The 13,328-nt window shown below is 38.0% G+C and overlaps 1 protein-coding gene across 1 annotated transcript in view; it reads left to right on the forward strand.

The window, feature by feature from the left end:
* Positions 1 to 12,712, forward strand: part of LOC128659916 (gastrula zinc finger protein XlCGF7.1-like) — an 88,016-nt gene extending 75,304 nt beyond the window's left edge. Inside the window, exon 3 of the mRNA XM_053713504.1 lies at positions 10,844 to 12,712. Within this exon, the coding sequence (XP_053569479.1) occupies positions 10,844 to 11,745 (902 nt within the window). The 3' untranslated portion in view covers positions 11,746 to 12,712. The remainder of the gene's footprint in view (positions 1 to 10,843) is intronic.
* The last annotated feature ends 616 nt before the right edge of the window (positions 12,713 to 13,328 follow it).

The following is a 13,328-nucleotide window of genomic DNA, read 5'->3' on the forward strand; positions in this document are numbered from 1 at the left end:
TTGCTGGGACTCTTTGCCATTTCCTGTTGGGGAAGAGAATATCCCACAAGGTAAGGATGACGCCGTGGACCGGACACACCGTCTGGAGAAAGTAATCTTATCAGGTAAGCATAAATTCTGTTTTTTCTAAACTTTAACCCCAAAATCTGTTACATTTCTACAACCCACCAAAAACAACCATACTAAATAGTTTCTAAATTTTGTCCCTGAGTTTTAGAAATACACCAAATGTTTACATGTGCTTTACTTTTTTGCAAGTTATAGGGCAATAAATAAAGTAGCACTTTGCTATTTCCAAACCATTTTTTTTTTTTTTCAAAATTAGCGATAGTTACATTGGAACACTGATATCTGTCAGGAATCCTGAATATCCCTTGACATGTACAGGTAGCCCTCAGTTTACGCCAGGGGTTAGGTTCCAGAGGAATGGTTGTAAATCAAAACCGTTGTAAATTGAAACCCAGTTTATAAAGTAAGTCAATGGGAAGTGCGGGAGTTAGGTTCCAGGCCCCTCTCAAATTGTCATAAGTAACACCTAATGCATTATTTTTAAAGCTTTGAAATGAAGACCTTTAAATGCTAAACAGCATTATAAACCTAATAAAATAATCACACAACACAGATAATATAATTAAACTAAGTTAAATGAACAAAAACATTTGCTGAAAACAGCATTACTAAACCTAATAAAATAATCACACAACAACAGACCTTCACTTGCATTTTTCTGCAAACAGTTCTTTCTATGCATTCCAATCTGGACTGATTTATAGAAAGGAAGATCTTGTTCCTTTGAATCTGCTCGATAGCTCAGGTCTGATTAAACTGATTAATTTCAGCTTGCTTGGCTTTGCTGCAACACAAGCGGAAAGGCTCCACCTACTGGCTATTTTAATAAATGCATTGCTTCTCAATAGCAGTCACATGACTGGAAAAAAAGGTTTGTTATTCTGAAACGGGTGTAAATTGAACCGTTGTAAAACGAGGGCCACCTGTATATATATTTTTAGAAGTCAACCCAAAGTATTGATCTAGGCCCATTTTGGTATATTTCATGCCACCATTTTACCGCCAAATGCGATCAAATAAAAAAAATAGTTCACTTTTTCACAAACTTTAGGTTTCTCACTGAAATTATTTACAAACAGTTTGTGCTATTATGGCACACATAATTGTAAAGCTTTTCTGGGATCCCCTTTGTTCAGAAATAGCAGGACATATATGGCTTTGGTGTTGCTTTTTGGTAATTAGAAGGCCGCCTAAATTCCGCTGTGCCACCACACTTGTATTATGCCCAGCAATGAATGCGTTAATTAGGTAGCTTGTAGGGAACTTGCAAGGTTAATTTGATCAGCATCCCACCCCCTGATCCCTCCCAAGCAGCTCTCTTCCCTCCCCCACCCCACCAATTGTCCCCCGCCATCTTAAGTACTGGCAGAAAGTCGGCCCAGTACTTAAAATAAAAGCTTTTTTTTAATTTATTTTTAATTTATTTTTTTTAAAAACATATTCTGCTGTGTATGATCCCCCCTTAGCCCCCAACCTCCCCTGATCCCCCCCCCAAACAGCTCTGTAACCCCTCCCCCTCTTCATTATTGTGTGCCATCATTTTTAAATATTTTTCTGTAGTGTAGTTGCCCCCCCTCATTAACCAACACCCCACCCCTCTCCCAGATCCCTTAGATAAAAATACCCCCCCTCCTCTTCCCACCTTATCCAAAAAAAATTGTACCATAGTGTAGTGTTCCCACCCCTCCCCCGTGCACGCGCACACACCCTGTGCGCGCTACCGGCGGCCCCTGCACGTGATCCCGCCCCCCCTCTGAAGCACATCGCCTATTGATGGCTGCCCACCCACCTCCCCTGCAACTGTTCCCACCCCACCAACAATTATGACATCGATGGCTAAAAATGTTATTGCAGGATGCTTCAATATTGAGGCATCACTGCAATAACATGAAAGCGTCTGGAAGTGATCAGGATGGCTTCCACCGCTTGAAAACACTAACGACGTGCAGGGTACGTCATTGGTTGTTAACTAACATTTTTTGTACGACGTACCCTGTACTTTGTTGGTCCTTAAGGGGTTAATTACTGGGAATATAGAATAGATCACTCATTAAACAAATAAACTATTATATTTATTAGGGATGCACCGAAATTTCAGCAACCAAAATTTTCTGCCGAAAATGGGCCTATCCCATTTCGGACGAAAGAGGGGCAATCCGGCCGAAAACTACTTCCCCTTAGAAATAATGAAAACATCTGGTTATATGGACAAATGTGGTAGGCTGTGAGGGAGGAGGGATGCGATGCAGCTTATGCCCTTAGTGCGCTTCCAGCACGTCTTGTAATTATACCAGGAGCTTGTGTTCAGACCAAAACAGAGAACATGTGTCACTTCCTTTGAATGCACATGCGTGCTGCATCATAAATTCCTGCCCACACGCGTCAGGGCTTCAGTCAAATTCCTGGACCCTGTTTAACATGAATGCGTGTGATCTTTAACAATTACTATACCGCACCACGCTACACCAGGGCACTTGGAAATCACGCAATGTATATATATTTTTTATTCTGATTGGGAAGGCGAAGGGTGGATTTCTGGGCTTAGTGAAATGGTCCCTTCTGCTTAGTTTTACAATATCCATGGCATTTCTCGTCCATGGTTTTTAACATTTGATGCTGCATTCATTTTTATAAAAATGTGACATGTTTCTATAATAACACTCAGTTATTTAAGTCAGTATGAATGAGGAGTGTCATATTTATTGCACAAATTGGCAATATTGTTTTTAAAAAAATTAATGAAGTGTGTCATACTTACTTAAAAATGAATTGGGTGTCATATTTGATGCAAAAAGTGGAAGGGTGTCATAAAGAAATTAAGGGTGTCATATCGTAATTTGTATGATAAAAAAAAATCAATGAGGGGGTGCCATACTGACTTAAGAAATTAATTAAGGGTGTCATGTTTGTAGAAAATTAATGAAGTGTGTTATACTACCTTAAAAATGAATGAGGTGTCATATTTGTTGCAATAAGTGGAAGGCTGTCATAATTAAAAAATGAATTAGCGGTGTCATATTGTTTGTTTAAAAAAAATCAATGAGGGGTGTCATACTGACTTAATAAATCAATGTGGGGTGTCATACTGACTTAATAAATCAATGAGGGGTGTCATACTGACTTAATAAATCAATGAGGAGTGTCATACTGACTTAAGAAATGAATGAGGGGTGTCATTCTAAATTAAGAAATGCATGAGGGTGTCATATATTGATTGTAAATACTGACTTAAGAACTGGGGATATCATATCAAATGTAAATGTAAAAACAAATAAGGGTAGCATATTTAATGCAAACAAATAAATGAGTGATGTCATACTGGCCTAAATAAATGAATGGTATTACATTTCTTAAGAAATATGTCACATTTTTATAAAAATTAATGAAGCGTCATATGATAAAAACCCATGGACGAGAAATGCCATATATCTTGTTTGTAACTTAGGGAATGCCATGGATATTGTAAAACCAAGCAAAAGAAACCGTTTCCCTAAGCGCAGAGTCCAGTCTTTGCATCCCAATCAGAAAAAAAAGTTGCGTGATTCCCAAGTGCCCCTGTGTAGCGGGAAGCGGTATAGCAATCATTAAAAATCACACACATGTGTGTTATATCCAGTACCAGTTAAGTGTAGAAGAGGAGGTTGGCTGTAGCTCTAAGCAATCATGCCGATAATTATTAGATGACAAAAGTAATAAGTCACAAAATGATCAACAAAGAACAATTGGATATATTTAGGTCCGCTGTATAGCATAAAAATAAAAAAAGACAGCATTCTAAACAGTGGTGATGGTACAAGGATAAACGCAAGGGAAAAAAAAGAAATGACAAATAAACCTGCAACCTTCTCTTGGAGTTAACATAGTTTAGCAAACACAAGCAAGTGCTACTATCAGACCAGCTGGGTAACTTAGGTACAGTAAACTAAATATCTAGCACAGCAGAGCAACATCTGTTTCTGTGCTAGTGCCAAACAGACAAGGCAATTAAAGAATACCCTTAAACTATTTTAAATCATTTTTGAAAAAAATGAGCATCCTGAATTTTCGGTTTCGGTCCCACAATTTTCATTTTGGTGCATCCCCTAATATTTATATCTGCATCTTTTAAGTACATTTGTGTCAGTGACTGTTAAAAAGATGGAGCAAACTCCATTGGGCCGAGGAGGAGGGTAAAAAAAAACTACTCCCCCCCTCTGTCCTTTTAGACAAATCACGTCCAACAACTGCCCTAACCTCACCCCAGAACTAGTTCATTACTCAGAAACACCTGCAACTACATCTTTCCCTGCCCCTGAACTCGCTCATGGAACACCCACAACTCCCCCAGTGTTCCCCACCCCAGAACCACCACTGATTTGTGTGCTTATTTTTACAGTGAGTATTATTAAACTAATAAAGTTTTTGGCTGTTTATATAAATAGAACCACAGCAGAAAGCTAAAGATTATCATAAGGTCACTGCTTCTTACCCTCTCAAAACATCTCACACTGATGATTAGTCTGTGATGATTAAGACATCATGTTCTCACCCAACTGGTTGAGCATGAGCCTGGCAGGGCTGTATGTGCAGTTGCTTGTGCAATGTTAAATGAGGATGGTAGATGCCACCTCTCTTGCCCAGAATACAGATGTACTTGTTCCCTGGCAGAGAACATTATCCACACGCACCTTGTTTAATGGGGTCTATAACTTGTTTTCATGAGTAATTTAGTTTACTATGATGTAGCCATGTTTACATTCTATGCCATGCATTTTTAATTTGTGATTTACAGGTAAATAAATTATAGAAAATAAAAATAGAAAACTGAAGGCATTTTTTATTATAAAACATTATCTTTTCTTTCATGTAATTAGCAAGAGTCCAATGAGCTAGTGAGTATGGGATATACATTCCTACCAGGAGGGGCAAAGTTTCCCAAACATCCAAAATGCCTATAAATACACCCCTCACCACACCCACAATTCAGTTTTACAAACTTTGCCTCGATGGAGGTGGTGAAGTAAGTTTGTGCTAGATTCTACGTTGATATGCGCTCCGCAGCAAGTTGGAGCCCAGTTTTCCTCTCAGCGTGCAGTGAATGTCAGAGGGATGTGAGGAGAGTATTCCCTTATTTGAATGCAGTGATCTCCTTCTACGGGGTCTATTTCATAGGTTCTCTGTTATCGGTCGTAGAGATTTCATCTCTTACCTCCCTTTTCAGATCGACGATATACTCTTATATATACCATTACCTCTGCTGATTCTCGTTTCAGTACTGGTTTGTGCTTTCTACAAACATGTAGATGAGTGTCCTGGGGTAAGTAAATCTTATTTTCTGTGACACTCTAAGCTATGGTTGGGCACTTTGTTTATAAAGTTCTAAATATATGTATTCAAAACATTTATTTGCCTTGACTCAGAATGTTCAACTTTCCTTATTTTCAGACAGTCAGTTTCATATTTGGGATAATGCATTTGATTTAATCATTTTTTCTTACCTTCAAAAATTTGACTTTTTTCCCTGTGGGCCTGTTAGGCTCGCGGGGGCTGAAAATGCTTCATTTTCTTGCGTCATTCTTGGCGCTGACTTTTTTTGGTGCAAAAATTCTTTTCCGTTTCCGGCGTCATACGTGTCGCCGGAAGTTGCGTCATTTTTTTGACGTTATTTTGGCGCCAAAAATGTCGGCGTTCCGGATGTGGGCGTCATTTAGGCGCCAAATAATGTGGGCGTCTTATTGGCGCTAAAAAATATGGGCGCCCCCCCTTTTGTCTCCACATTATTTAAGTCTCATTTTTCATTGCTTCTGGTTGCTAGAAGCTTGTTTTTTTGGCATTTTTTCCCATTCCTGAACTGTCATTTAAGGAATTTGATCAATTTTGCTTTATATGTTGTTGTTTTTTCTCTTACATATTGCAAGATGTCTCACGTTGCATCTGAGTCAGAAGATACTACAGGAAAATCGCTGTCTAGTGCTGGATCTACCAAAGCTAAGTGTATCTGCTGTAAACTTTTGGTAGCTATTCCCTCCAGCTGTTGTTTGTATTGATTGTCATGACAAACTTGTTAAAGCAGATTATTATTTCCTTTAGTAAAGTACCCATTGCCTGTTGCAGTTCCTTCAACATCTAAGGTGCAGAATGTTCCTGATAACATAAGAGATTTTGTTTCTGAATCCATAAAGAAGGCTATGTCTGTTATTTCTCCTTCTAGTAAACGTAAAAATCTTTTAAAACTTCTCTCCCTACAGATGAATTTTTAAATGAACTCATCATTCTGATTCTGATAACTCTTCTGGTTCAGAGGATTCTGTCTCAGAGGTTGATGCTGATAAATCTTCATATTTATTTAAAATGGAATTTATTCGTTCTTTACTTAAAGAGTTCTAATTGCTTTAGAAATAGAGGATTCTGGTCCTCTTGATACTAATTCTAAAACATTTGGATAAGGTATTTAAATCTCCTGTGGTTATTCCAGAAGTTTTTCCTGTTCCTAATGCTATTTCTGCAGTAATTTCCAAAGAATGGGATAAATTGGGTAATTCATTTACTCCCTCTAAACGTTTTAAGCAATTATATCCTGTGCCGTCTGACAGATTAGAATTTTGGGACAAAATCCCTAAAGTTGATGGGGCTATTTCTACCCTTGCTAAACGTACGTCAGATGGTACTTCGTTTAAGGATCCTTTAGATAGGAAAATTGAGTCCTTTCTAAGAAAAGCTTATCTGTGTTCAGGTAATCTTCTTAGACCTGCTATATCTTTGGCTGATGTTGCTGCAGCTTCAACTTTTTGGTTGGAAACCTTAGCGCAACAAGTAACACATCATGATTCTCATGATATTATTATTCTTCTTCAGCATGCTAATCATTTTATCTGTGATGCCATCTTTGATATTATCAGAGTTGATGTCAGGTTTATGTCTCTAGTATTTTAGCTAGAAGAGCTTTATGGCTCTAAGACTTGGAATGCTGATATGGCTTCTAAATCAACTCTACTTTCCATTTCTTTCCAGGGTAACAAATTATTTGGTTCTCAGTTGGATTCTATTATTTCAACTGTTACTGGTGGGAAAGGAAATTTTTTACCACAGGATAAAAAATCTAAGGGTAAAAACAGAGCCTAATAATCGTTTTCGTTCCATTTCGTTTCAAACAAAGAACAAAAACCTGATCCTTCATCCTCAGGAGCAGTTTCAGTTTGGAAACCATCTCCAATCTGGAATAAATCCAAGCCAGCCAGAAAGGCAAAGCCTGCTTCTAAGTCCACATGAAGGTGCGGCCCTCATTCCAGCTCAGCTGGTAGGGGGCAGGTTACGTTTTTTCAAAGAAATTTGGATCAATTCTGTTCACAATCTTTGGATTCAGAACATTGTTTCAGAAGGGTACAGAATGGTTTCAAGATGAGACCTCCTGCAAAGAGATTTTTTTCTTTCCCGTGTCCCAGTAAATCCAGTAAAAGCTCAAGCATTTCTGAATTGTGTTTCAGATCTAGAGTTGACTGGAGTAATTATGCCAGTTCCAGTTCAGGAACAGGGGATGGGGTTTTATTCAAATCTCTTCATTGTACCAAAGAAGGAGAATTCCTTCAGACCAGTTCTGGATCTAAAATATTGAATCGTTATGTAAGGATACCAACGTTCAAGATGGTAACTGTAAGGACTATTTTGCCTTTTGTTCAGCAAGGGAATTATATGTCCACAATAGATTTACAGGATGCATATCTGCATATTCCGATTCATCCGGATCATTATCGGTTCCTGAGATTCTCTTTTCTGGACAAGCATTACCAGTTTGTGGCTCTGCCGTTTGGCCTTGCTACAGCTCCAAGAATTTTTACAAAGGTTCTCGGTGCCCTTCTGTCTGTAATCAGAGAACAGGGTATTGTGGTATTTCCTTATTTGGACGATATCTTGGTACTTGCTCAGTCTTTACATTTAGCAGAATTTCATACGAATCGACTTGTGTTGTTTCTTCAAGATCATGGTTGGAGGATCAATTTACCAAAAAGTTCATTGATTCCTCAGACAAGGGTAACCTTTCTGGGTTTCCAAATAGATTCAGTGTCCATGACTCTGTCTTTAACAGACAAGAGGCGTCTAAAACATGATGGCAGCTTGTCGAAACCTTCAGTCACAATCATTCCCTTCGGTAGCCTTATGCATGGAAATTCTAGGTCTTATGACTGCCTGCATCAGACGCGATCCCCTTTGCTCGTTTTCACATGCGACCTCTTCAGCTCTGTATGCTGAATCAATGGTGCAAGGATTACACAAAGATATCTCAATTAATATCTTTAAAACCGATTGTTCGACACTCTCTAACGTGGTGGACAGATCACCATCGTTTAATTCAGGGGGCTTCTTTTGTGCTTCCGACCTGGACTGTAATTTCAACAGATGCAAGTCTCACAGGTTGGGGAGCTGTGTGGGGATCTCTGACGGCACAGGAGTTTGGGAATCTCAGGAGGTGAGATTACCGATCAATATTTTGGAACTCCGTGCAATTTTCAGAGCTCTTCAGTTTTGGCCTCTTCTGAAGAGAGAATCGTTCATTTGTTTTCAGACAGACAATGTCACAACTGTGGCATACATCAATCATCAAGGAGGAACTCACAGTCCTCTGGCTATGAAAGAAGTATCTCGAATTTTGGTTTGGGCGGAATCCAGCTCCTGTCTAATCTCTGCGGTTCATATCCCAGGTGTAGACAATTGGGAAGCGGATTATCTCAGTCGCCAAACGTTGCATCCAGGCGAATGGTCTCTTCACCCAGAGGTATTTCTTCAGATCGTTCAAATGTGGGAACTTCCAGAAATAGATTTGATGGCGTCCCATCTAAACAAGAAACTTCCCAGGTATCTGTCCAGATCCCGGGATCCTCAGGCGGAGGCAGTGGATGCATTATCACTTCCTTGGAAGTATCATCCTGCCTATATCTTTCGCCCCTAGTTCTTCTTCCAAGAGTAATCTCCAAGATTCTGAAGGAATGCTCGTTTGTTCTGCTGGTAGCTCCGGCATGGCCTCACAGGTTTTGGTATGCGGATCTTGTCCGGATGGCCTCTTGCCAACCGTGGACTCTTCCGTTAAGACCAGACCTTCTGTCACAAGGTCCTTTTTTCCATCAGGATCTGAAATCCTTAAATTTAAAGGTATGGAGATTGAACGCTTGATTCTTCGTCAAAGAGGTTTCTCTGACGCTGTGATTAATACTATGTTACAGGCTCGTAAATCTGTATCTAGAGAGATATATTATAGAGTCTGGAAGACTTATATTTCTTGGTGTATTTCTCATCATTTTTCTTGGCATTCTTTCAGAATCCGAGAATTTTACAGTTTCTTCAGGATGGTTTAGATAAAGGTTTGTCCGCAAGTTCCTTGAAAGGACAAATCTCTGCTCTTTCTGTTCTTTTTCACAGAAAGATTGCTATTCTTCCTGATATTCATTGTTTTGTACAAGCTTTGGTTCGTATAAAACCTGTCATTAAGTCAATTTCTCCTCCTTGGAGTTTGAATTTGGTTCTGGGGGCTCTTCAAGCTCCTCCGTTTGAACCTATGCATTCATTGGACATTAAATTACTTTCTTGGAAAGTTTTGTTCCTTTTGGCCATCTCTTCTACCAGAAGAGTTTCTGAATTATCTGCTCTTTCTTGTGAGTCTCCTTTTCTGATTTTTCATCAGAATAAGGCGGTGTTGCGAACTTCTTTTGAATTTTTACCTAAAGTTGTGAATTCCAACAACATTAGTAGAGAAATTGTGGTTCCTTCATTATGTCCTAATCCTATGAATTCTAAGGAGAAATCGTTGCATTCTTTGGATGTTGTTAGAGCTTTGAAATATTATGTTGAAGCTACTAAATCTTTCAGAAAGACTTCTAGTCTATTTGTTATCTTTTCCGGTTCTAGAAAAGGCCAGAAAGCTTCTGCCATTTCTTTGGCATCTTGGTTGAAATCTTTAATTCATCTTGCCTATGTTGAGTCGGGTAAAACTCCGCCTCAGAGAATTACAGCTCATTCTACTAGGTCAGTTTCTACTTCCTGGGCGTTTAGGAATGAAGCTTCGGTTGATCAGATTTGCAAAGCAGCAACCTTGGTCCTCTTTGCATACTTTTACTAAATTCTACCATTTTGATGTATTTTCTTCTTCTGAAGCAGTTTTTGGTAGAAAAGTACTTCAGGCAGCGGTTTCAGTTTGAATCTTCTGCTTATGTTTTTCGTTAAACTTTATTTTGGGTGTGGATTATTTTCAGCAGGAATTGGCTGTCTTTATTTTATCCCTCCCCTCTAGTGACTCTTGTGTGGAAAGATCCACATCTTGGGTAATCATTATCCCATACGTCACTAGCTCATGGACTCTTGCTAATTACATGAAAGAAAACATAATTTATGTAAGAACTTACCTGATAAATTCATTTCTTTCATATTAGCAAGAGTCCATGAGGCCCGCCCTTTTTTTTTTTTTTTGTGGTGGTTATGATTTTGTATAAAGCACAATTATTCCAATTCCTTATTTTATATGCTTTCACACTTTTTTATCACCCCACTTCTTGGCTATTCGTTTAAACTGAATTGTGGGTGTGTGGTGAGGGGTGTATTTATAGGCATTTTGAGGTTTGGGAAACTTTGCCCCCTCCTGGTAGGAATGTATATCCCATACGTCACTAGCTCATGGACTCTTGCTAATATGAAAGAAATGAATTTATCAGGTAAGTTCTTTCATAAATTATGTTTTTTTCTTTACATGTATTATATTATAAATGAATAAACATTCTTATTTTTCTTTATTTCATTTCTTTTCATGTAGACAAACACGTCAATATTTCATATCTATCCTTCACTACAGTCTTAGACACCAATGACTATTCACAAACTTTGGAGATATCACAGCAGAAATTTAAAGGAGATGGTGAATTGGCAGGAACTGGGCAGAAATCATTATGTACAGAGAGTAATTTAGTAATCAAACAAGAGGACAACATTTATGCCTTATCTAGTGAAATTATTTTCCCTGAGGATAAACCACACACATTTACAGAGTTTTCAAAACATATTAAAGAAAGGAAAAGTCTACAGTCTTGCCAAATGATTCATACAAAGGAGAAAAAAATTAAATGTACAGAGTGTGAGAGAAGCTTTAGATGGAAGTCTCGTCTACTAGAACACTACAGATTTCACACATGTGAGAAACCATACACATGTACTAAGTGCGGCAAATGCTTTACACAAATGAATCATCTGAAAACTCATAGAAGGAATCACACAGGAGAAAAGCATTTCACGTGTACAGAGTGTAAAAAAAGTTTTACACATAAGAGTGATCTGAAAAGGCATGAAAGGATTCACACAGGGGAAAAGCCTTTCACATGTACAGAGTGTGGAACAAGTTTTACAGAAAAGGGTACTCTGAAAACTCATGAAAGGATTCACACAGGAGAAAAGCCTTTCACATGTACAGAGTGTGGAACAAGTTTTACAAAAAAGAGTACTCTGAAAACTCATGAAAGGATTCACACAGGAGAAAAGCCTTTCACATGTACAGAGTGTGGAAAACTTTTTACACAAAATAATCATCTGAAAACTCATGAAAGGATTCACACAGGGGAGAAGCCTTTCCCATGTACAGAGTGTGGAAAAAGTTTTACACAAATGAATTGTCTGAAAACTCATGAAAGGATTCACAAGGGAAGAGACCTTTCACATGTTTAGAAAGTGGAAAAAAGTTTTTTTTTATTGAAATCATGTATCACAAAACACCAAATATTTACACACAAATAAACTTTATAAACACAGTGTACAAACCGTTTTACAATTATCGTAAAGAGGACAAACTCTATAAATGGAAGCATCAAAATGGATGTTATTGTAAATAATACTTTATAAATCCCAGTTATAAAAGCCCCAGATTGGAAGTGTTCTTCTGCTGTCCTTTGTTCCTCTATATATGTGCACCTCAGTTTCTCTCATATCAATGTGATAGAATCCAAACGCCACACTGGAATATACAGATCTGTCCTCATACTGACAGTTTACACAACCATTCACCACCAAAGCACCCCCAGTGTTGTTTATTAATATGCCAGTGTTAGGAGTTGTACATTTGATTTACATAGGGGAGGAAATAATTACATTTACAGAATAAAAGAGTCTTTATATGAATAGAGTGTTAGAGAATTACATAAACAAGAACATCAGTCTCAAATGATAGACATCTGGGAGATATATTTATTGAGCACATCATGTGGATAAACCTTTTCTTATAGCAATAGATGCTTAGCATTGTAAATGTTATATACCAGAGGAATTACTGAGGGGAACTGATTTTATTTAATGAGACACAATATCAGTAACCGGTACATACGTGATCATAATCAGTTTAATTTAAATGTCTACTATAACCTACATGTATACTGGGTATGTAATATGTATGTCATGTTCTGTAACTTGATATTATGGCTGTTAGATGTTTTCATGTTAGTTAGAAGCCACAATAACTGATAATAGCACATACTGTATATATAAAGGGAACATTATATGTCTGATAATCCATTTGTATCAAGAGCACAAGTGTTAGGTATATTTATACCATTGTGTGCATATATCATGTAATGCTGCTTTTTACTATATAATGATATACAATGTTTTTTTCATACAAATAAAAAGTGATTGTAATCCAGACCAGTATTTCTCTTGTAAAGGTGTATCCAGTCCACGGGTTCATCCATTACTTGTGGGATATTCTCCTTCCCAACAGGAAGCTGCAAGAGGACACCCACAGCAGAGCTGTCTATATAGCTCCTCCCCTAACTGCCACCCCCAGTCATTCTCTTGCAGCTCTCGACAAGAAAGGAAGTATCAAGAGAGATGTGGTGACTTAGTGTAGTTTTTACCTTCAATCAAAAGTTTGTTATTTTTAAACGGTACCGGCGTTGTACTGTTTTACTCTCAGGCAGAAATTGGAAAAAGAATTCTGCCTGGAGGTTTGATGATCTTAGCGGTTTGTAACTACGGTCCATTGCTGTTCTCACACATAACTGAAGAGTATGGAGAGAAAACTTCAGTTGGGGGGACGGTCTGCAGATTACCTGCTTTGAGGTATGTTCATATATTTTTTTTCTAGAGAGATGATAAGGTCTAGAAAATGCTGACAGTGCCTGGTATATTTAAGGTAAGCCTGATACAGTGATTTAACAACGACTGGGATCATGCTTGCAAAAAAGGGTAATATTCATGTTAATACTCATATTACTTAGTGTAAAAACGTTTGCATGGTTTATAGAAAAAAACGTTTT

The sequence above is a fragment of the Bombina bombina genome, chromosome 5, assembly GCF_027579735.1.
Source record: "Bombina bombina isolate aBomBom1 chromosome 5, aBomBom1.pri, whole genome shotgun sequence".
In the NCBI taxonomy this organism is placed as follows: domain Eukaryota; kingdom Metazoa; phylum Chordata; class Amphibia; order Anura; family Bombinatoridae; genus Bombina; species Bombina bombina.